Source organism: Macrosteles quadrilineatus, unplaced genomic scaffold, assembly GCF_028750875.1.
Source record: "Macrosteles quadrilineatus isolate MER2022 unplaced genomic scaffold, UCM_ALF_1.0 Scaffold_4__1_contigs__length_99947679, whole genome shotgun sequence".
NCBI classification, from domain to species: domain Eukaryota; kingdom Metazoa; phylum Arthropoda; class Insecta; order Hemiptera; family Cicadellidae; genus Macrosteles; species Macrosteles quadrilineatus.
In genome coordinates this window covers 16,916,379-16,940,428 of record NW_026542597.1, presented here as the reverse complement: position 1 = coordinate 16,940,428, position 24,050 = coordinate 16,916,379, and the positions used below count along the sequence as shown (strand labels likewise).

General features: G+C 36.2%; 1 protein-coding gene across 3 annotated transcripts in view; it reads right to left on the bottom strand.

Moving 5' to 3' along the window:
- Positions 1 to 24,050, bottom strand: part of LOC128991546 (diacylglycerol kinase eta-like) — a 139,608-nt gene that overhangs the window by 10,822 nt on the left and 104,736 nt on the right. For 2 of the 3 annotated variants that reach the window (XM_054414529.1, XM_054414528.1), the window contains 17 exons: positions 22,200 to 22,302; positions 21,463 to 21,608; positions 20,413 to 20,592; positions 18,884 to 19,043; positions 18,013 to 18,081; positions 12,821 to 12,889; positions 12,066 to 12,218; positions 10,732 to 10,901; positions 9,238 to 10,262; positions 8,562 to 8,753; positions 6,022 to 6,124; positions 5,395 to 5,563; positions 4,471 to 4,571; positions 3,691 to 3,878; positions 2,069 to 2,175; positions 1,284 to 1,429; positions 532 to 649 (listed from right to left, as the gene is read on the bottom strand). In XM_054414529.1, the coding sequence (XP_054270504.1) occupies positions 532 to 649; positions 1,284 to 1,429; positions 2,069 to 2,175; positions 3,691 to 3,878; positions 4,471 to 4,571; positions 5,395 to 5,563; positions 6,022 to 6,124; positions 8,562 to 8,753; positions 9,238 to 10,262; positions 10,732 to 10,901; positions 12,066 to 12,218; positions 12,821 to 12,889; positions 18,013 to 18,081; positions 18,884 to 19,043; positions 20,413 to 20,592; positions 21,463 to 21,608; positions 22,200 to 22,302 (3,199 nt within the window). The remainder of the gene's footprint in view (positions 1 to 531; positions 650 to 1,283; positions 1,430 to 2,068; positions 2,176 to 3,690; positions 3,879 to 4,470; positions 4,572 to 5,394; positions 5,564 to 6,021; positions 6,125 to 8,561; positions 8,754 to 9,237; positions 10,263 to 10,731; positions 10,902 to 12,065; positions 12,219 to 12,820; positions 12,890 to 18,012; positions 18,082 to 18,883; positions 19,044 to 20,412; positions 20,593 to 21,462; positions 21,609 to 22,199; positions 22,303 to 24,050) is intronic. The other variant, XM_054414531.1, reaches the window with a different exon arrangement.

The following is a 24,050-nucleotide window of genomic DNA, read 5'->3' as shown; positions in this document are numbered from 1 at the left end:
TGTTTTACTCATAAAATAAGCTTAAATTTTTAGATTTTATAGTATCACACACTATTTAACTAAATAGGATAAACTATCATAATCCTTGAAAGTAACGGTCAATTTCCATGTGTTTCACCTATTTTTTGATAAATAGAAAAAACTAAATATACTTAACAACAAATAACTCAAAAACCGTTGGGTTTAGAGAAAGATAGTAAATACAAAAAATGTGTATTTTTAGATGACCTACATTTTGTACATTTAGCTTTTTCCTGTATCTCTAATAATAAAGTCACTATAGCGAAAAATACAGAAATATGCCGCCATTTTCCAATATGGCGGCCGTAGCACAGCTTCAATTTTAGGGGACTTTTAGTATGTTCAAAAGGAAGGTACACCCAACATCTGTACCAAATTCCCCAGTTGTGCTAATTTTTTTTGGGTCGAAACATATTTTTACTGTACTATATAGTTACCGTAGTTAAAGCTTTAGATTTTACAGTAAAATGACAAGTTTATGTGCTTTATCAAGTCAGTGATTATACTCACCCCATTGACCAGTTTGCCATCCTGGTACACTTTCTCCAAGTTTTCGGAACATTTGACCAGAAGTTCTTCAATGTCGGGCTTGACTGATGGATAGCGTGTGATTAAACTCTTGATGAACCTGTCAAGAAAATCGAGTGAAACTTTAAATATTCAAAGTCTGCAAGCAATTGTAAGCTAAAATGTTCCTTCTCCTTGTCTGAACTCAGCATTCATAAAGCACCAGCAACATTTTGGTTACTTCAAGATTGTAAAATAATGTATTTTAGCCCTATTTTCTTCTTTTATGACTTCCCGTTCCAAGATGCTATATGCTACAGCCCAGAACCATTTTCAAATTACTTCAGTCTAGGCCTAGAGGGTTGAGTTTAGCATTATTGCTTACATAAAATCAATTAGTGATAGGCAGGATTTGAACTCATGACCTCTGGGACCTAAGATCTGATCCATCGATAGACCAGCTCGCTATCCTATAGTACATTTGAACAATTTTCTCTCAACATTATTTCCTCTAGAAGTTACAAATTTCTCAGCAAAAAAGACTTCCAAACAACAGAACAGCAGAATGGTTAAAAATTAATATTTAGCATGTTCCAAAAATTAACATTTTCAACAATCCTGGTTCAAACTAAGGAAACTGCCAATAACTGCATCATTATCTGACAAAATATAATCGCTCGCAACTCAATATATACACATTCATCTTTCAAGTGACCTTCAAATTAGAATTTTTTACGCAGCTAAAAGCTACTTACTTGATGAGAGAGGACAACGCTTCCACAAAGGCCAGCAACAGATGACTCTCATCGTCTGCAAAGCTCAGCTCCTTGATTGTGTTACGCCTTGGTTGTAACTGTTGTTGCCGCTGCTTCTGCCACGTACGCAACGACTCTTCCAGCGACTGGAACACAATACTGTGAAAAACCGACTGTGTCTGGTTTAAGAAAAAAGTTAAGCTATCGCAAATTTTGTTTTTCAAAGAGTTCACTTTGGTGACGATAATCTTGATAACCAATTATCATACAAAAACACTCCAAGATACTAAAGTATTTGTTTCTCAAGCTCTACAAAACGGTTTAGAGAGAAATTCTATGTTTTGAAAGTCAAAAATATAAAAAAATAAACATTTTTACCCCATAAAACCCCGTTCTTATAGTACGATCATGCTGGTTCGCGAACTTGTTAGAATGAACATAGGTTTACTCGTTTGTAAGAATTTGAACAGATAGGTTTTTGGCCTCTGGAGGAATCAAAACAAAAAAGTAAATCGGTCGTGAGTCCAGGTCTTACCATGAGACCTACAGGAATACCGCAGCATATTCCCTTTATATGGGAGATTTGATAAAAGGAACTAGTTCTAACCTAAACAAAACTTTTAATCAACTCTCACAGATGAAACTGAGACCAACCTTTTAAAAATTTTATTTAAATTGAACAGTCAACAAAAAGTTATTGATTTTATTTTTAGTGCATTCTTCCAAAAAGTTTAACCAAACAATAAGCGAAAAGAGACAGATATCAATGACATAAAAGTGTTTACCCTATTTCTACAAAGCATCTTCATGCGGTTTTTATGAATGATTCTGATCATCCCAGGAGGCTGGATCCAAGCTTCGCCATCCACTTGTATGGGAACACCTTCATCACCTGGACAGATTTAAAATTTATTAACAAAACGGTTTTTTGGAGCTTTAAATAGATGACATTATTGAAATAATCTTCCCGAGAACATCAGTACAATGAAAGAGTAGACAATTTCAGAAACACAGGCATTAGACAACAATTCAAAAGCCAATGAACAATGCTCTAGCCTAAAATACAAGGTTAGCTCATGAATAGCATGCTAACAATCCTAATCATGGGTAAGCGGTAGGAGTAGCTATGGCATCTTATAGATAAAATTTAAAAAATTGCAGTAACTTTTACAGCATTTGAGGCAATACCATTCCATTTAGAGTTAAAAGTACCTTAATATATACTATCCTTCAAGTCGTTTTTACGGAAATCCCATTTTCTTTAATTTATGGAAAACCCACCAACAAAAAAGGAATTTAAAAAAAATGAAAAGAAATTGTCTGGAGATATCATGGGACAGAAAAAGAACCCACCCAGTCAGCCACATACCGAATTTCTTCAAAATTGGACCACAGCTGTAGCTCTGTACAACTCCACAAACACACCAACACACCTACTCTTCAAAACCACTTTTGTTCAGGGGGATCCAAAACAAACATTTCCACCCAAAACACAAACTCAAACATTTTGATGGAAACAATACGTTCTCCTTATACTATGTATAGGGAACGGAAACAAAAAAAATCATAATGGGTTGCTACTAGGGTGTGTTAGTCACATAAATTGGGATGAAGGCATAATAAGTCAAATTTAGTACAAGAGGATAATTGGTGGAAAGAGAAAGAGATAGTTTGGAAGAGTACCAAAGAAAAAGGCAAGATAACCCTAGAGGAAAATACATACAACAATTAATTAGAAAAGGAGAAGTTTAATATAGGGGATAGATGAATAAACAAAACCTATCACACTTGAGAAACTTCAGTTACTAAATTGAGAAAAATGAACAAATCTGTAATGGCTTTCCCTAGTAATCGTTTTCAGATCGTTAGTATATTTTGCACATCTTATCAAATGACTGAACTTAATGAATCTTATAGAAAAAAATGTATGTCTTCCACAACGACAATAATATAAACAAGATACCATCCAAACCCGCAAAAGGCACATCTATAGGATAAGAGCTTTAAACTGATACCCAATATGCGTATAGAAATAAATATTTTCGATTTACAGCACACAAAAATCCAACGAATTCTTTTAATAATATAGATTAAGAAACTATAACGGTCCAAAAACTATTCTTCATTTATGTTTGTGTTAACATGATTTGTCCCTAATGTCTTTTGTGTTAAACAAAACAAGATAATATTACACAAATCTTTTCAACACCACAGCAATGAATAATGTAGTCCATGAGAAACTACGCATAATTCAGGGGAAAAATACAAAAAAGTTACGCACATTTTTGTCAGTAGAATTTTATACTTCAAAAACAAAATATATTTTACATTAATCTCCTGTATTCTCCCTTGTCTTAGTAATAGCCTTATCAACTTCGGTCAGTTTTGATCGTTGCCATAGTCTTACCTAGTATGTTGATCTGTACAGTCTGGCACTGTGCGATGCGGTGATGTTGTAGATTGATCAGTCTAGACGCAGCCATCTGCACAGAGCCGAACACTGCCACCACCTCCAGTATCTTGTCATCTACTGACGGAGCCAGGAACACGTCGTCCTCCTTCGTACCACCCCAGAAGTTAGTGCCTCCCATGAAACTGTGGATTAAAAATGTAATTAAATTAAATCAAACCGACAAATTCATCTTACTCCTAACATATACTTTTGCTGTGTTTAGATTGTAACATATTAGTGGCTTAGTATATAATGCAGGTCTAGACAAAACCTGAAGCTTTTAGGTAAAGTACGAGATGGAGTAATAATGATAAATGTTGGTATACACTTTGACTAGGCATGTGTATCAGGCAAAGTATAAAATAAAGATATTTGTTAGAAAAACTATTTACTTTACAATTTTCTAATAATTTGTGTCCTAAGCTTTTACCATGTTACGATTGTAGGCCTAATTAATTTGACAGTCTTGCTGTTATGTCCTGGCCTTATGTCCTGTTTGCAAGGTGTTTACAGCACCTTCATACCAAAATTAAGAGTTTTTGGGGGAATTTTCTGTAACGTCGACATGCAATTTTGAGGGTTAGTTGGTGTATAAAATCCAAGTAGACTATGTAAAATTTATGCACCATGTCAAGCAAGCTAAACTGGGCGTAGGAAAATTAAAGGGGAGAAAATTTTCATTATCAATATATAAATATTTGAAAAAGTGTAAATTCAACAATTCAGTGAGTTTACCTTGGAATATTAAGTATGACAATTCCTTGCAGAGAGGGAAGGGGAATCCTTTGTCCATCACACTCCAATTGTACTCTCTGCTCCAAATTCTTGTATGTTTTCTATAAACAATCAATCAGACAATGTACTAAGTCAATAGTAAAATGAGTAGATACATTGATTAAGATTTTGAATAAATAACCGAAATCACCTAAAAAAGTGATGCAGCTCCTTAGAAGGAGAAAATCTTTTTTACCCTAGAACACAAGGCTCTGGCCCAGGATTCTTTGTCACATTACTTCAGACTGCGGCGTTTTCACTTAGATAGAATCCATAGGTGATTTTGCAGGATTTTAAACCTGGACTTTAGGGACCGAAATTTTGCACTCTACCACTATACCAGCTCGCTCCTCCTAGAAGTAGCACATCAGATGCATTTAAGGTCACCAGACGCACACTTTATATAATTAGTTGTATAGCTCCACCATGCTATGACAGTAGTGTTTGGGTACGTAGACAGACAGACTAATTTATGTGGCTAACCCGCCCTAGTAAAAACCGAATATGACTTTTTTTACTTTCTGTCACTATACATATTTTATGGAGAAAGTATTGTTTTCATTAAGACAGACTATATTTGATTCATTTAGATGACTGCTGTGTAGTACTTTTTACTATTTGATATACATCAAATTTTTAGACATGTAAAATTGAAAGGTAAACTTATTCCACTAGCATCTTTGATGTCTCCTTTACCAATCATAGTTAGAGTGGGGGGAATGTACAGTCCTGTCTAAGGAAAATGTCAGCCTTAGTCACTAACAAGACTACTAGATGGCTCATCCTACACTCACCTTTCTTGGCTTGAAATACCTTCCTTCGTAGGGTCACCATTTCAGTTAAAAGTATTAAAGTAATCAAAGTCAATGAGAGCAAGTTTCATACCTGTAGCCACTCCTTGCTGCCAAGTACTCCGTACCACATGTAATTGCGAGCTCTTGATCTGCATTTCTCAGGGTGTTCCTCTCGCTTGTGATGGAAGTCAAGAGAAATCTTAGCGTCGATACCGATACCAAAGTAGTTGTTCATCACACACCTCTCGAAAAACCCCTCCCTAGTTGAAATAACAAAAATACTCATTATAACAGAATATTTTGCCCTAGAGTATAAAAAAAGTAAAAATGAATATCAAAAATATGTACGGTTCTCCATTGAAATGTATTTTTTTCTAAGGTTCTTGAAAAGTATTTTGTTTATAGAAAAAAAGATCAAATAAATTGTAGGAGCCAACTCATTAAGGCACGCTATTTAACATTTCTGTTACGTACACTAGTTAGTAGTTTGCTTAACGAATGGTGTAGAAGCATGAAATATATTTGATTCCTAGTACCACAGATAGATGTGTCACAGTTAAAACTTGAGTTTGCGTATTAATCTTGTCAGGCTTTAGGTACTTTTCCTCTGAGAATGGTTCAGATCCCAAACATCTTCAAAAATTTGTTTGATAGTGATGCATTAGGACTACTGCGTCCGCAATAATCCTTCAAATAATGTTTTTGTAGTATGACTCACATGAGTGTCTCGTCAGGATCCATGAGCGGCACTGCTGCGGCACACAGAGCGTCTGCGTTGGCCAGCAACGCTTGACTGATGAGGCCAGCCCCACCTGACACATCTGAAACACACGAGTGGAGCTTACAGATAAACATAAGATATCAATGATTAATCAATAAACGAATAAGTGATTGATTGATTGGTTCGGTTGATATATGAGGTGGGTATCCGCCCTAAGCCTTCGACTGTCAATAGCGATTCACTAAGTGTATTGGAGACATTTCAATGAAATCTTACCAACATTGATGAAAATATTACACGTTATGTAGTCTCAATTATACAACACTAGCTGTACCCGCGGGCTTTGCCCTGTTTAACTTCTTAATTTTCAAGATGAGCTCGTTCGTTACGCTAACTCGCCACCAGGTTGAAGTTTGTTCGCTACGCTCACTCACCTTTTGGTTGCAAATTAGCTGTTGTCATAAATTAATAAAAAATAATAGTGCTGCACCCTGTTGGTAATCCTTGTAACTTAAAGCTATTGCACATCATAGAACAGGTGACCAACTTGTTTAATTGAAACAGCTGTTAAGATTCATTAATTCCATTTAAATATGAGTACTCATAAGGTTAACATGGGAAACTCCAGAGCCACTGGGGCGGAGCCCGAGAGTCCGATCAGAATAAAAACAACTTAGTTTTCCTATTTAATGCCTAAAGAATCAGTGTACCAAACTTCAGCCTCCTAGGTAAATGGGAAGTGGGAGAATTAGTGATGAGTGAGTGAGTGAGTCAGTCAGTCAGTCAGTCAGTGAGGGCTTTGCCTTATATATATATATATATAGACTAGCTGAGTACCCGTCCTTCGTACGGGGTTGGTATACAATGCATATTGTAGTTAAATACTCGTGCTTTGCATTTGCAATGAGAGAGGACACGTTTTGAGAAAATTTGGTTTACTATAACCTACGGTATACTATAGTATATAGAACATCTACCATAGCCATAATGTTCTACCACTTCACCTAAACAATATAAAGAAGTAAAGTTCTCAGGTTTTTGTTGCTGCTTGGTTCAAATTAGCTGTTGTCATAAATGTATAATGAACTAATGGTGCTGCACCCTGTTGGTAAACCGTATAACCTTTTAATGCTATTGAATATCATAGAAACAAATTGTGTAGTTGAAACAGCTGGCAAAATTATTTAATTCCTTTTAAATATGAATACTCATAAGGTTAACATAAGGTTAACACAGGAAACTCTAGAGCCGCTGGGGCGGAGCCCGAAAGGATTTTTGAGGTAAGAATATGTCTATATGTTAATCGGGAATGTGAGCTATCAGCATACCAAATTCTAACACAATCCGACCTGTAGTTAATGCGTGATTGAACTTCAAACAAACATACAAACACACAAACTTTCACATTTATAATATTAGTATGATAAATCGTCTGCAGCAAACAGAATAATTGGAAAGGTTTGATAATAAAAGTAATAAAAGGAAATAATAAAACCATGCTTTAGGGCTTGCTCTACCTGTCCGCCGCGCGCTAGTGCAAGGGTTTAGGATCTCTGTCATTGTGGGCTTGGTTCCTATCTGATTGAAAATATATTTATGTTAAGGCTTGTATCGTTTTATTTTTTTGGTAATAGTAGAATTTAAAATGGGAAGTGACTGGGAAATACATCAAAATAAGCTATTTCTATAGCATAAAACAATACAAATAAATTTTTAGAAGAAAATTAAAACAATAGAGTCATAAATTTGAATCTAAAGAATAAGGAAAATCCTTCAGTTGAAAAAAAATTGAATGTGAAATGAGTATTTTGAGAGAACTTAAACGTCAACAAGCGCTTCTCGTGGTGCTGTTCAATGGCGCAACATAGCTACTGAAGCCCGAGCTGAGGTAGAGGGCACTCTTAACGCTTAAAGTCATGAAAAAAGTTATCAATTTTAAAACCACTGCATTCAAACTTAAAAGTTTAATATGACGCTGAATCCACTAGATCAAAAAGGAAAACTCGTTACAAGAGGTTTTAAACTGTACTTGCACAAACATAATCTAGAGACTAAATAATGTAATAAAGGGTATCAGCAAACCGACACATACTTTCTCATATTACCTTGTCAAAAAACCGTTGGTAAAGTTACAAAAATTTCAATAACTTTTGAACCGTAAATTTTACAGCAATGGGGATGTCTACCATTCTGTTTAGAGCGCTTAGGTCCATAACACACTAAATTTTAATCCAAACTGTTTTAGCAGTTTAGGTAAAAATCTGACTTTTATGTTTTTTTATGCGTTTTTATAGGAAAATGAAAATACCCATTAGAAATTCAAATTCCAAAAAGTTAAAGGATTACCTAGACATACCAGGTGTAGTCTGTAGCTCTACACATCCATAAAAAAAAACTTTTTAGGGTTTAGGCGGACCCAAAACAAATATTTCTACCCAAAACTTGAACTACAAATTTTTACGAAAACAATAATTTCTCCATATACTAGGTGGGTTGTAGGGGGAGGTAAAAAAAAATAGTCACGAAAGATAACCTACTAGGCCACATAGGTAGTCGAACTAGAGGGTTGATGATAGGCAACCTCTTCTCACGAGCCACAGGTTTGCTGGATTCAGACGAAGGTGTCGGTTGGTCCGCGGAGTCTGAACGGAGCAACGAGGCGGAGGATATCCTACGAGAGGTCGCCGGTGAACACTGCAGCAATGAACACGACGGTGACGCTGCCGATACTGCAAACAGGAAATGAGTAGTGTCATGCAGAGCAAACATTATGATAATTTATATCAGAAAATCTATTGTATAGGGAGGAGCTGATACCATATAGTTAACAAAGTAGGGTAGGTCTGAGAATGTGAAAATTTATCAAGTTGATGCATTTTTTTGTCAAACTGCAGCAAAAACAGATGTTTTAAAACTTAAGTTGCTGGTCTAAAATATTATGTCTTTTTCTCCCTAGGACAAAAAAGGATCTACAAATAAGGTGGAATAAGAATTAGCTGGAGTCAAGGAAATCAGCTGAAAATTCTGTCTAGTTGTAAACTATGATTGTAAGTAATTAAATAATCAAGAGCAGACTGATATCAGGTGTTTTCATTGATTTGATTAAAAAGCTGACAATTAACTATAGCATATACATTCCTGGAAGAGCAGGAGATAAACTTGACTACTTGTAAAAGTATTTTAAACAAAAAGATAAACTTGTATCATTCTTACATTTCCGACAAAACTCAAAACTGGGTCTCCTCATGTAGTCTCCCTCCTCCTCAGGCACCTCCAGTGTGATGGTGGGGGGAGAGGGGGGGTCAATGACCACCATTGGACCTTCTCCGAACTTGGGCAGACCTCCTTTGGTCATCTCATGGAATCTAGCCAGCTCTTCATCATCGGTCTCCGATGGAGCAAGACTCTTGCGATGTTCCACATCTAGATTGTCCCCTAGGTAAGTCACTGGTGAATCTGCATTCGAACAAAGGTTGCTGCTCGAGCCATTGATTTGAACTTTAACAATGTCGGATATACTTCTTTGTACTTCATCAGGTTTTTCGTCATCAGGATTGTCAATTTGAATGATAGGTAAACCAGGAAACTTGCTGTCTGTAACTGGCTCTGATTCAGGGTCTAAATTTGCATCAACATTTCGATGTCTGCATTTTATTGAGCGTCTACCGATGTCGAAGCCTTCGACGAAGTGAGCAATACTCGCCCTTTTGGTTTCTTTTGGTCTTATCCCTAATTCGTCACTGAATCCGTCGTCATCTTCATCGTCTTCAGGTGAGGTTGATATTAAATTCGTTGCATCGTTCTCGACTAAGTCTTCTTCTCTCCTATCACAGACGGGTAAGCGTGTGTATCGTCTAGTTTTAGCAAAAGCTCGGTCTTCGGACAAGGACCTTTTTCTCTCTGTTTCTTTGTGAGTGGTCATTGGAACTTCTGGGCTGTCGTCGGAAGTTTCTGACGAGTCAATGTGGCCGATATTTGCTATATCTTCAGACATTTTAAAGCCCGATAGTATTCCGTCTTTTAGTTTCTCCTCGTCATCCGCTTCAGTCACACACAACTCGATTGTTTCTCCTTCGTCGTTGTCCAAAGACATTTCTGGGGTTGTTATTCGTTTGAAACATTTTGTAGGGTCAGGTACATTGTCTTCAGCAGCCTCCACAGAGGTTCTAACATCTACGGCTAAATCTACTGAGATCTGTCTTGTTAGTGAATGTCTTCTTTCATCACCTTCTTGTGTCCTACAAAAAATTATCTTTTAGTTGTTTTATCTTTACTCAAGTAAACAATTAGTTTCTTTAAAATTACTATCCTATTGTGTTACTAAATTTATTCATCTCTGATCATTTATAATATTTACAGGTTAAGAAAAACTGAGGATAAAAGAGATAATCTATAAGAAAAGATTTAATTATTGACATGAACAATTTTATTTGAAGTGTTGTTGTTCTACCAAATTCAGTGTGTCCTAATTTGAGAAAATTTGTAGATCTATAACAGGATTACGTAAGTCTTACATTATGTCCAACAGCTCAGGGGCTAAAATCATGAATTTTAATTAAAACACACAAAATAAAAACACACCGTACCTATAGTGTTTTGTTTCTTCAAGGATTTGTAATACTTAATCCCTGTGGTTACATTACAAAATCGCTCAAGCAACAAATTAGTTTATCTGAAAAAATCATACAATTTTACAAAGCTACCTACCCTGACGAGCCATCAGTGCTAGAGTTGCGTCTGGTATCAGCAAACTCGGTAGGTACAGGTAGGGACACCAGGGTGAACTCATCACAGGCAGAGTCCCGGCGGAGGTCGGGCAGAGGTGACGGCAGACGAGAAAACCCCGGCATCTGGTCACCACTAGGAGATTCTAGCACCTGTAATGTCCATGTGTGTTTTCACTACTGTAGAACCCCTCATTGGGTCTGTAGTTTGTTAGAATTATGGTCTATTCACAAGATTTAGGCAGTTTAAGGGGAAGGTTTCCTTGGTTCCCCCACCACTAATTTTGCTTTAACTATCAATCAGCTGATCAGCTGTAGGCTGTCGTTTTAAAGTTAGGGTGAGGTGGAGGGGATTGAATAAATAATAGTATAATTCAGTATTAATACATTGCTTGCTACAATAGTCCATAGTATAGCATGTGTGGTGTCAAAACCCCTTTATACAAAATAGTTAATGCATAGACACAAACTACTAGTGTTGCAATTTGCCATACGTTGTAGTAGTTACAGTTACAGTTATTTTAACTACAGTTCTCGTCCAATTTTCCCATGGTAACTTAGTTCATTTCCAAACTTGGCAAAAGTTAGATAATTCTATTGAAGTTTGAAAACGGACAAAGATCCAAAGCATGTAACTTACAAAAAAAGTCTATAAATTCATACATAGGTATAGGAATTTGCGATGGTGGTTTAGCCTCTGGAACGAAAAAGTAAAGCGTCCCTGGGTCTAAGTCTCACTATTAGACCTACAGTTATAGATTATATGGGAAATTCACTAATAAAAAATCTCACTATCGTTAGATAATATATATAAATCTTAAACTCAAGAGGCCATACAAGTCTTAACACAGAGAAGTAAGGTACAGAGAAAACACGCTTGTGGGAAAATCGTGTGCTTTCAGCTCTGGTAAACTATACCATTTAAATATACTTGTGAAAAGCAAGGAAGAAAGTCAAGAGACAGAGCAGCGAGCACTGTGCGGAAATTTCCATCGCATAGGTCACAAGGTATTCCTTCACCGTGAGATGTACATGAGGAGTAATGTTGGAATTTGCCCTAGACACCAGCACTTGTGCTGGACACAACTTAAGTGTAACACTGAGTGTTTCCTATGTTACTTTTCTGTGGTCTTATTCATACAAACATAGGTCAATGCACTAAATCACCATTGCTTAAAATACCACCCAGTCCTGTGGTCATATTTCTGAGTTGTTTACTTAAAAAAATAACATCTTGGGTTTGATTCCTTTTACTTGCTCCCATTCTGGTTGGGAATCATCAAAATAGAAAAAAAGATCTAATTTGATATCAATCACCTTAAGAGTGTCCATTTTTGGTCCCGCGGCCTGATTCTGGTTCTGGTTTGGTTGCTTGTTTTGATCATCAACCATTTTTTCAGTGTGTTCAACCAACTGACGAACCGCTCGCTTTAAACTGTCTGCTCTTCGCACCAGCTGTTCTTTGCGTTCCTAAAACATTGCAACACATTGTAAAATATTTTCAATTTATTTTTAGAACCAATGCCATTTTTGAATAATTGGGAGGAATATTGAAAAAAATAATAATGTTAATGTTAAATAGTTTTTCTTTAAGCGGGTACTTTAGTTAAATGGATTTATAAGATTCGTGGATTCATTTTATGTCACAATTACAGGTTTAATATTTTAGAGGAAAAGTTGTATAACAAATTGGAAAAGTTTAAAAAAATCAGAAAATTAGCAGAAATTTAAAAATATTTTATAAAACTTATTGACTTTATGATGGATATAATATAGGTGTAAAAAATCTTTTGCTTACAAGTAAAAGAAAATTAAATATCTCTATATATTCTACTTACAAAAACACTAGATGAAAAAGTTTAATGAAATTATATGGTAGGAGAATAATTTTTTTCTGTGACATTCAAACAATAATTGGACAGAGTCAGTTATTACAATAGTGTTAAAAGCGAATAAGGTGTGATAAGTTTTAAAAAAGCACAGTGAAATGTGGAAGAGATATGTGAATTCTGAATTGTGAAGATGAAACGCTCCGAACTACCACTACTGATACTCTCACACTACAAACTAACCAGCTTAACTGGTATTTCATCTTCATCATCCTCTTTCTCTTCATTTTCTTCCGAATCTTTTTCCTCTTCCTATAAAATAACATTTTATTGACAACCACTTGAAGTCTTAAATAAAACATAATTGAATAAGCATAAACAAGTTGCACAAGTACTACAAGTTGTCATCCAGTATTAAGAAACAATTTGTTACGAGAAAATTTACTAAAATAAATCTAAGTTTTTCAAACTGATAAAATTACAATATTTACTTAGATGGACCTTCCAAACTTTTAACTGATAGGAAAAAATGGAAACTATACTTAAACAAGTGAAATATGAATTTTTCTACTTTAAACGCAAACAGAATGTAGAATAATTAATATTCCTGGATGGTAAGCAATCATTGGCTGAAGGCTCAGTAATAATTTTCTTAATTTAGTAGTATTGTGTTTTTAGTTTGTATACAGAAGTTATATTTAAAAGTTGATTTAAATAATATCATACTTTGAAACCTGAATTCTTAAAGTTTAAAGGTGATCTTTCTCATTTCTGTTAATATTATAAATATGTTGTATAGGGATTATTTTAATTATTTTCAGAAGAATAATATTTTATTAATTCTATTGTTTTATTTTGTTTCATGTTGTTTCATTTTGTTTTTTTAGTTTCATTACACCTCTGGTATTTATTGACTTTGATTAAACAGACAGCAACAATACAACAACTGGAATGAGTCACCTGTTGCAACAAACAACTTCCATGGCAACAGTTTGATCAATAATAACCCCAACTTAGTTGGTTCAACACTGTTGTGTGAACCACTAACAAAATTTTCAGTGAATATCAAACTACCTTTATGACAATTTAAACATATTTAAGGAAGTGAGAGTGAGAGTGAGTGAGGAGGTGAGAGTTTAGAAACTTAATAATGGCTAAGAAAAAGTTGACGAAAAAGGAGAAACAAAGGCTTGCTGAAGCAGAAGCAAAACGGAAAGCGGCAGAGGAAGAGGCAGAACGTCTGAGATTACAGAAAGAGGAGAAAGAACGGTTGAAAAGAGAAGCTAAAGAAGCCAAAGAGAGGGCCGAAAGAGAAGTTGCTGAACACCACATACGTTTTGAACACCTGGGAAATTCTTGTAGGCTGTTTGAGGAGTACCAACAGACCAAGCTTCTACAAGACATTGCACTTAGAGAGGCAGAGGAATGGAAGCTGTACCTAGAATGTAACGGATTACCCAATCCAGCCAACCTAGCTGAGATGAACACATATCTATTCTTATGGAAACTAGATAAAAAGACAAATTTCATTGATGACAATCTGCCGAAAACGCAAGAAGTTTTAAACTTACTCAGTGTGATTGACACATTGATCGATAACCCTCTAAACAACAAGCAAAAACAAGTTGAAAACTGGAAAGAAGTGCGGAACAACTTTCGAGAGGAGTTACAAGAGAGACTGGACAATTCATCTTTCCACATTCTGAGACAACTAGAGACAAATATGAATCCAGTTGATTTGGAGACAATGACATACCTGAAGGAATGCCCTTTTTTGATCCTTTGTATGTGGACAGTGTTGAAAATTCCTCGTGCTTTCAATGATTCTCGACCACCACCTTTCATAGAGTTTCCCCAACTCGGTGTGACCATTCAACTACCACCCAAGTTTACCCATAGTTTCCCAGTAGTGCGAGCACTCTGGCTCAAACATGACCACTTCTCTGACTTGTGTCGCACATGGGAGGCCAAACCTCTTCCAGCGGAATATTCAAAAAACCTCAACGATCTGAAAAATGCAGAGTGGGAAGAAAAGCAACGGATACAAAACGAGCAGGACGCAGAGGAAGCAGCAAGATTGGAGAAGTTGAAGAAGAAAAGTAAGAAGAAACACTATCAACCACCGCCAGAAGTGACTGAAGCAGCTACACAAATAGATAACATGTCTCTTGGTGAGAACAAAATAGCTGAGACTATTTCTTCAGCAGACATGCTACAGGCAAACAGTTCAACTGGGATAGCACCAACCTCCAGTTCCACATCAGCTTCAGGAAAACTGGAAGAATCTGCTGAAATTCCTTTGGAAAAACCTCCTGAACCTCGCAAGAAACCTTCTGAGATAATGGAGGAAAAGGAATTAAGCAAGATCAGCGAACTGAGAAAGTATTTAGAGGTACAATTGGAGCCTGGGGAATTAAACATGCGAAGATACACTGTGTTGGGAGGAGTGTTCCATCTGGATCTCTTAGAGCAGCCTCCCCAGCCGAAAATACTACCTGATAGAACTTTGTTGACGATTTTAGAAGGTGAACACAAACTTCAACACATAGACTATTACGAGGAGTACCACGTCACGCTTCCAGACAAGGAGAACACAGGTGATGAAACCGACGCTGAAACCAAAGCTGCATTGGAGAGTGCTCAGCTGAAACTAGTCGCTATTAATATTTCCCTACCTGAATCTGTCTTGTGGTTTGAGCCGCCCACCGCTGTCCAGTGGAATCGGCACAAGAAGATTTGGTCCACCGCAAACATTCACGATCCCAAGTTTAACGAGGAAAAGCAAATTCTGACGATAAAAACAGGCCTGATGGCTCCGGTGGGACTTGCTACATTTCGTTTTGTAAATCTTCCCTACCAGACCTGGGAACTCCGTCCGGACTGGAAAGGTCCTCCAGGGGGAGTGTTTTTAAGTATCACTGCTGCGACTGTCATCGTAGAGTTCATCATCAGAGCAAACCAAGTGTGTATGAACCAGCTCCAGAACGCCACAAGTACTGCGCTGCAAGACATAGTGGGGATTTTCTACCCTCCTCATCAGCTGATAAGGAAGATGCGTCAGGGAGGGATAGACTTATTCCCTGAACATGACGCGTATTTGTATGTGGAAGGTGTTACTCAGAAACATTACACAGCGGAAAACCATCTCTATCACTGCATGGCTCTTTTCAGCACCACTTATAACTTCTCATGGTCAAGATGGAACCTGCTTGCTGGGCGGAACAATATGGTTATGCAGGTTAGTTTGAATATCACTCACTTTGTGTAGCATTGACTTTTCCAGTTTATATGCTTCAAATACAATAGAGATGATTAAATTGGTTTTTCAACTTATAAAATTTGAGAAAGCACAAAAACATCGGTAAATATTTAGACACTTCAAATGATGAAATTAAGAGCAAAAATATTTACTTATGAAATAAAAATAAACATAGAATATTTAATTTTACAAAAAACTATGTCAAAATGGTTTTTTTTCAGGTGCGAGAATTCATTGATCGAAAGCGGTTACCAAACTATCAGATGCTTCAAGTAACCCCACTTCGAGCCTGCATCGTAGACTGTACTGAGGTAATTTGCTTTAATTATTAGAGATTATATATATGAAATATATACATTAGTCGTTTGATTACAGTAAGTTAAAACATCCGATCAGAAAAACATAAAAAAGGTCTCATTGTGAAACCATGCGGTTGGCATTCTGGGTTATAGTAGTACGTTTTCTGTGGTACTGGCGTCATTGGTAAACAGAATGGCGCTATTTGCAGATGCGTAGCTGCGTGTACGCTTTGCTGTGCGTTTATAAAATTGTTAATTATTTTTTAATCTTCCGCTTCGTGCAAGGTTAGGTCAATGATACGTTTATTGACCACAAGAAACATATCTGATGCTGACATTCATCGCCAGATGACTACCGAACATGACTTGTAAAAATAACCGTGAAAACTTTTTTCCTTTTAGCGAATTTCCCATATAGGGAATAAGCTATTTGGTCTTCTTTGAGAAGTCTGGGGTACACACCAAAAACACAATTCCTTCTAAATTGGACATTTTTCATGGCCACCTTTAAGCTCCCTGACCCATTTTTACTCTGTACCCTCTATAATTTCATCGGGGCTATAAACTTCAGTCATCTGACGATGAATGTCTGTAGCTTAATATGTTTCTTGCGGTAAAAAAAAAAAACATATCACTAACCTTAACTTGTACGCAGTGGGAGATTTAATAACAACAAAGCGTAAACAGCTGCAGAGGTGCAAATAGCACGGTTCTGTTCACAAAAATGCCAGTAAGCAGCGAGGAGTCTCGTTGTGGCATACATGTGAATTAAGAAGCTACGTACAAACGTACTTAGAAAACAACCCTCGTAAACAATAAGTGTATAAAGTCGATTTCAGGCAATAATTACATATAACCTTGCAGACTATGAAAGTTTGAGCGTAAATTGTTTTCAGGTTAGTCAGGCGTTCTCCCAATTGGGAGTGGAAGGGATGAAGTTCTACCCTGACTTGTACATGCTGGTCAACGAACACGCGTCTTCAATCTCCCGGGAGAAGATAGATAACATCGACCTGGCATTGGTGGAAACTGTCTACCAAATACTATTCAGCTCAAGGGTACTTAGTTACTCCTAGAGTAATATCAACGGCCAAAAAATAAGTTTTCAACAAGTATCCACTTTTGTATTCAACGTTACACCACAGATAAATGGAAATAAAAAATTGTTTTTTGGTTTTTTCCCTCCAGGATTAGTGCAACGACTATTATAAAATAGGTTACGTAGTTGGTAAACACAATAGTAAAATGCTGCATACTACGCATCTTAACATTCACTCCACTACATTTAAACTGTCGATGATTGCCAGAGCTTAAGATGTTATAGTAAAATTAGATGTTGGATACAATGTTAATTATTGTTTTTGGACTTGCCAGCAACTTTGCTAGTAAGGAAATTGCAACCCTGAATGGTCAATGGGTTGATATTTATAAAAAATTATTTTCATTATATTATTAGTACTTAATATTTTATTTTGAAAGAGCTTCAAAATACAACATCATTTGTCATTTTTCAACGGTACAACAAAGAATTGTATTATTCTGGTAACTTAAGAACAAAACCTTAACTAACCGAATCTAGTCATGTAGTTTATAATTGTTAATCCCATGCTAATGTTTAATACTTATACTAAAAGGACAATCATCACTTAAAAAAAAATACCGAAAAGCAAGACATTTTCATAGCTACTCACTTATTTCAAAGCTTAGGAAACTAACACTTTATAGAAAATTATACTGTTGGATAGAAGACAACTAAAGTTGATGCATTATCTAGCAAAGGGGTTTCTATAAAACCTAAGGTCTAATTTTAAAACAAGAAAAATAGGGTAATGCAGCCACTACTTAAACTGGTTCAGGCAGTTTTTTTAAGAACTGACCAACTTTACTGGTTTTTCCTCCTCATCTTGATTCACATCTTCTTTTTCTGGTGGTTCATTTTGGTTTTCCTACAAAATCAATTTGACCAGTTAACCAGTTCTTGAGTAAACTCAGAGAATTGTTTTGTTACAATTGCCAATAAAAAACAATATATTTAGGATTTTACAAATACAGTAGAGTCCCGCAAACTCAGCGTAATGTGGACTGTAAGGGTGCCAAGTTTGTGAAATGCTGGGTTATCGGGAACTAGGGTTAAAAACAAGAACAATACAATTTTTAATCTTATTAACTACCTACGGTACCTACTTCTTTAATTTATATTTATATTACTAGTTAGTATTAAGTCATCAGATATAGTAAAACAAATCATTTGTACGAGCTGAGAATGATTTGACTTGAGCTGGCTTGAGTCCAAAGTTTAACTCGGACTCAAAAAATCACAAATTTTCTGAGCCAGGTGATGGCCGAGTTATCCAGACTGCCGGGTTATCGAGTGCCGTGTTTGCGGGACTCTACTGTATAAGCAAAACCAAAGTTCGTTCCAAAACTTTAACAAACATCAAAACTCAAAACATCACTATTTTTCTTGAAAAAAAGTAATTTTTCTTTGTTTGAGGAACCTTACTGTATTCAAAAGTTTTAAAGTAATGAAAATTATAGATCCAATTCTATTCTTTATAAAATAAACAAACCAGTTACCAGAGGTAAAAGTATTATACCTTGGACATGGAGAACTTTGGCCAAACTTGGACTAAGAAGGGACTAACAATCCTTCAAACAAGTTGGCAACATCGTTTTTCAACTTCAAGTAACAATTAATTTTAAAGACATACAAATAGAGACTGATGCATTTATATACAAACCACTTACTGGGGATTTGAGCGATTGCTCTTGATCGCGAAGCGACTCTAGCAGCAAGTCCAGCTTGTGCCGCAGTACTTGACATTTTTCACTGAACTCTCTGTCTCCCTGGCCCAGACTGAGGTCTGCAGCTCTCAGTGAGAAGTCCTTGACAGTCTCACACAACACCCTGATGACAACATACAAACCTCGTACAGTCAAACTATCTGCAGAAAAAATAGTAAATACCCTAACTTTGGCCAGAGCCTCAAACAAGACTTATGAACATTGACTGGCTTACACTACACCAAACACTGATAAAATATTTTACCTACGAACTTTTTTTAAGTAGCCTAGGTGTTTCAGTTCAGTTCTTAGAATTGAAAAGTTTCATAAAACAAACAGCATTGTTTACTTTCATAACAGCATTGTTTTATTTAACAACACAGGTAACGGACCAATGAAGTTCAAGGGTTGAGAGAGAAGAAGTAAAATTGTAATCAGCTGTTCAGCCCAATTTAATTCTTGAATGGTGCAATTAGTGTTTGGTACAATGTTTCATTGCATCACTGTCAGTGGCAATGAGATGTTATAAATGAAAACATAACCTCTCTTAGAAGTTATGAGTAGTGATTTTTAGTAATTAACATTGTCCTAGGTAAAGTAGTGTACATAACTCGCGTTAATAGACCAGCTTTGACCAGATTTGAGGCACTCACCAAGGCTTGTACCTTAAATTTTCTACTCATGTTGTTAACACTATCTCTATAAGACCTCTGAACTCCCTCCACATTTTACTTCATTCACATACGTCAACTGGCAATGGACTAAAATACCAGTTAACTCTTGAGACCACAACATTTTGACAGAAGATTAGTTTTTTCTTCAGTTTTAGGGTACTTTAATGAAAACCAATCAGGTGAGAATTGGATAAAATGGCAATGGATTAATTAAAGAATACGGATAATCTCAGATTTGAACTACTCGCTTGGTTGCGAGACAGGAGCTTGTTGCTACAAGACCTTGATTTACAAGCCTCGTATTTGACATACAAATTAGATCATTTATCAAGCCATAACAATTGTTTCTATATAATTAAAATAGCATAAACATACCTTGCCATTGCCAGTAAACAAACTTAAGACAACTGTTTCAACAGTAATTTTCAATGCAGCATTTTTTTACTACAGTACAAACAACACTAAGAGACATGGTTCATGGGATAGCTGAAAGTGTAGAGTGTAGGAAAACATGTCCCAAAATTATTGCAATATGGCCACTACCACACTAGATCACAATTTCCGTTTAAAGTTGTTTATGTTGCAGTTAAAGGTCTTATAAATAACGTCACCAATAGGTTTTCTCAAACAATTGTTTATCAGTTAAGTTTTACAGTAACCATGTACGGTATTCAAAAGTTTAAAATAAAAAAAAAACAAATGTTAACTTTACTACCTTACTAGAATATAATTTTTGGCCAGCGTTGTATACTAGATTAAAATTTTCAATGATAAACAAAAATCTGTGAAACGATAAATGAATGACTATTCAAAACTCACTTAGCTGAAGCTATTATATCAGAATGGTCGTCAGACTGGAGTATCTTAGCTAGATGCGCCACTACCGAGTCCTCGTACGCTGCCATGCTTGTGACTGTCTCCTCCGTCACTCCCCCGCTCAACGTCAACTTGGTGGATGATCCCATGGATATGCTGCGCTCAAACGTCATTATGCTCCACCTGAAACCCAGACACACAAGGTTACAATTGAATAATAGTAAAAATGTTTATAAACGCAAGACATACAGGTATAAGTATTTAAAATTATTGTAAAATAATATTAAAACAACTTTGGTTCAATATCTATGTGTCAACTGTTTCAGAATTGTATTTGCATAAAGTTCACCACTATTTAGAAAAAAACCTTGGTTTAAATCGGTTTGTTTTTGTCTACTGTCATACCCAAACCCCTTAAACATTGGGAACAAGCTGGTCTAATAGTAGAGAAAAGAGCTTCCATCCCAGAGGTCCTATATTTAAATATTACTGATTTTCAATGGCCTTGGCTATGTGATGGTAAAGTGACACTCTAGGAATAGCATTAAGTAATATTATAAACAAACTTCAAGAGATGGCCTCTGGTGAACTCTGTGACGTGCTGGACAAATCGCGTATATTCACACTCCTTTTCATCCGTCTGCACACACTTGGTACATCTTTGTAGGACACTCGTTCTGGTAGTCACCATTTTCAACTACTCACTGACTGTTGGTTTGTGATGGAGTCTTTATCTAAGGAAGGCAATAACTACAGAAGGTTCTACTGTTATTGATATCGGCGATTCTAGGTATGTGGTGTAATCGCCGAAATCGATAACAGTAGAACCTTCATCAATGTCATAATGATGCTATCTGACAAAAAAGTCTAGTCCTACCTTAGATAGTAACAAGACCAGTAATTGTACTAGGAATGGACTTTAGGTACTTTTGGTTTGGGAAGGGACATAATTTATTTGCAGATGGCAATAATGACAATTCTTAGCAACTTGTGACGGTTAAAACAAATCCCAACCAGAGAATATTCTGAATTACATGTATTAACTTGAATTACCTGTCAAGTATTTTGGTGCTAGCTTTCTCATATCTGTCCAGTAGTTGGGGAATGTGTGTGTCGTCATCACAAGACGAGCCCCAACCCAGCACTCTGGCCAGGTCGTTGCCTGTCCCTAGCGGCAACACTCCTACTTGGCACTGCTTCTGTACAACAAACACAACACTAAGTTATACAGGGTGAATAAAAAGTCAAGACCCCCCCTCTAATATTTTTCCTAGTAAATATACAGAGATATCCTTTTGGTGGTCGTGCAATCTTAGCAGGAAGTTTCATTTTATGATTTTGAAATTTTTGAGTGTCCCTCCAAAAGGGGGGATTTGGGGGGCAACTCAAATATTTTAAATGTAAACCCCCATCAAGTGACACCTTATTTTGAAGTGTTTACAAAAACTTAAAGATTGGTGAAAACCAGAGTTTGCTATCTCTTCTCTATCCAAAATAGTATCCCGTCAAAATGTTGTGGAAAATCAACGGTAAAATTGGTTCATATTGGTAATATTGGCTACCATTTTGGATAGAGAAGAGATAGCAAACTCTGGTTTTCACCAATCTTTAAGTTTTTGTAAACACTTCAAAATGAGGTGTCATTTGATGGGGGCTTACATTGAAAGATTTTTAGTTGCTCCCCAAATCCCCCCTTTTGGGGGGGGACACTCGAAAATTTTAAATGATTATTTTACAGTTATGCTAAATCTTAGTATTAAGCTTACAGTTACGCTAAATCTTAGTATTACCTGCATGTTCAGCCGATCAATTTCTGAAAGCACCCATCCAACAGATCCGTCTCCGCTACACACCAATATCCGGAACGGGTCAAAGTGACGGAATAAGCGTAATCTGTAGACAAACAAGACTAGTAAACTACACTAGGATTTCTTGATTTATTGGTTCAAGAATCGCATGTCACATGTAATTTGATTTATCTGTCTGAAAAAAAATCTTGCAGCAAAGCACAGGTCACCTAGAATTTCCATTGTTTTCACACTTCCTCCAGTATTTTATCGTAATCTATCATTAACCATAAGCATAGCAAACTTAAACATCGATTACACATCGTCCATTAACAGCAACTTAAACCACAATGACAACCTCATGTAGGTTTAATCCAAATGTCTAATATCTCTTTGCTAAGGTAATGAATCAGAATGGGTCACCGGAATTTTATCCCCCTGGAATTTTACCCCCTGGGCAAAGCTGACGTCACTATGACGTAGTAACCTGAGTGGCCAAAAGTTTGTTCTCGGCCGGAATTTTACCCCCGCGGATTTGGAAGTCTAATGAAAATAGTCAGAGCGTGATTAATTAGATTAGCGATAAAAACCGGAATTTTACCCCCTGTCCATATAACTAGCGTTTAGGCAACTGAAGATGTACGGGCCAGATTTTTATCCCCGGAATTTTACCCCCGGAATTTTACCCCCTGGAATTTTACCCCCTGGCTGATTTTAGAAATTAAATTATTGATTTTCTTATTTCTGTTTTTAATTAATTGTAAACATTTCATTATTTAGTAGCCTATCTTTATTTATTTATTTTGTAATCTCAACTAATTAAACAGAATTCACTGTTTTATTTTGATCATATTAACCAACAGTTGGCTTCAAAGATCGAATCCTGACACTCGAATCTCAAAATTAATATTAAAACCCTGTTCGATTAGTTAATGTTACATATAAATTAAGATAGGCTACTTAATAATAAAATGTTTACCATTAAATTAAAACTGAATGACGACTATATAATCATTCTCACTAATTTATATCTGGCCAGGGGGTAAAATTCCGGAGGGTAAAATTCCGGGGGTAAAAATCCGGGCCGTACATTCTAGGTTTTTATAATTTGATGTGTTCTGATTAAACTCACAACCGTGAAAATATATGTTTAATTCCGCGTTTAATACATCGAGCTGATGTCGCGAAACTCAAAAATTCGCGGCCGGAATTTTACCCCCTGGTTTTAGTACCAAGCTATATAGTTGTATTTAACAACTGACCGAGTAAGCGGATGTACGTTACTGCTTTCTGTCAAACATGCTAACTGCTTTAAACCAAGCCAAACTCAAGGGGCAAGCATAGCATCTTTGATGACACGTCAACCATTTCAGTAACAAAATTAAAGGGAGAAAATATAATTTTTTATAGCTCCATACCCTACAGAATAGTTATTTGTGTAGCTAGAGGGCGAAAGTGGATTTTTCCTGCACACGAGAGAAATGTTTACGCACAAGCCGTAGGCGAGTTTGGAAAGTTTCTCGAGTGCAGCAAAGGCAGTTTGCACTTGTGTTACACATTCTATTTTTCCTACAGTTACATAGTACATATAAATAATTAGTCTTTCAAACACTATACAACACGTTTTTAGGTTAGGTTTAATCTAAACATATAACAAAATGGGAAACGCTGCACCAGCTGATCGTAGTCGTAATATCTTTAAGTGTTGCCAACTTATTTAAAAGGGTACACGGATTACGTTCATAATAAAAGCACACTGTTTTGTGTTGTTAGGTTGGAATACTGGTGAACACAAAGTAAAAACTCGGCAGTATTCGATACTATTGATAGGAAGTCGCTACTGTTTAAGTTATC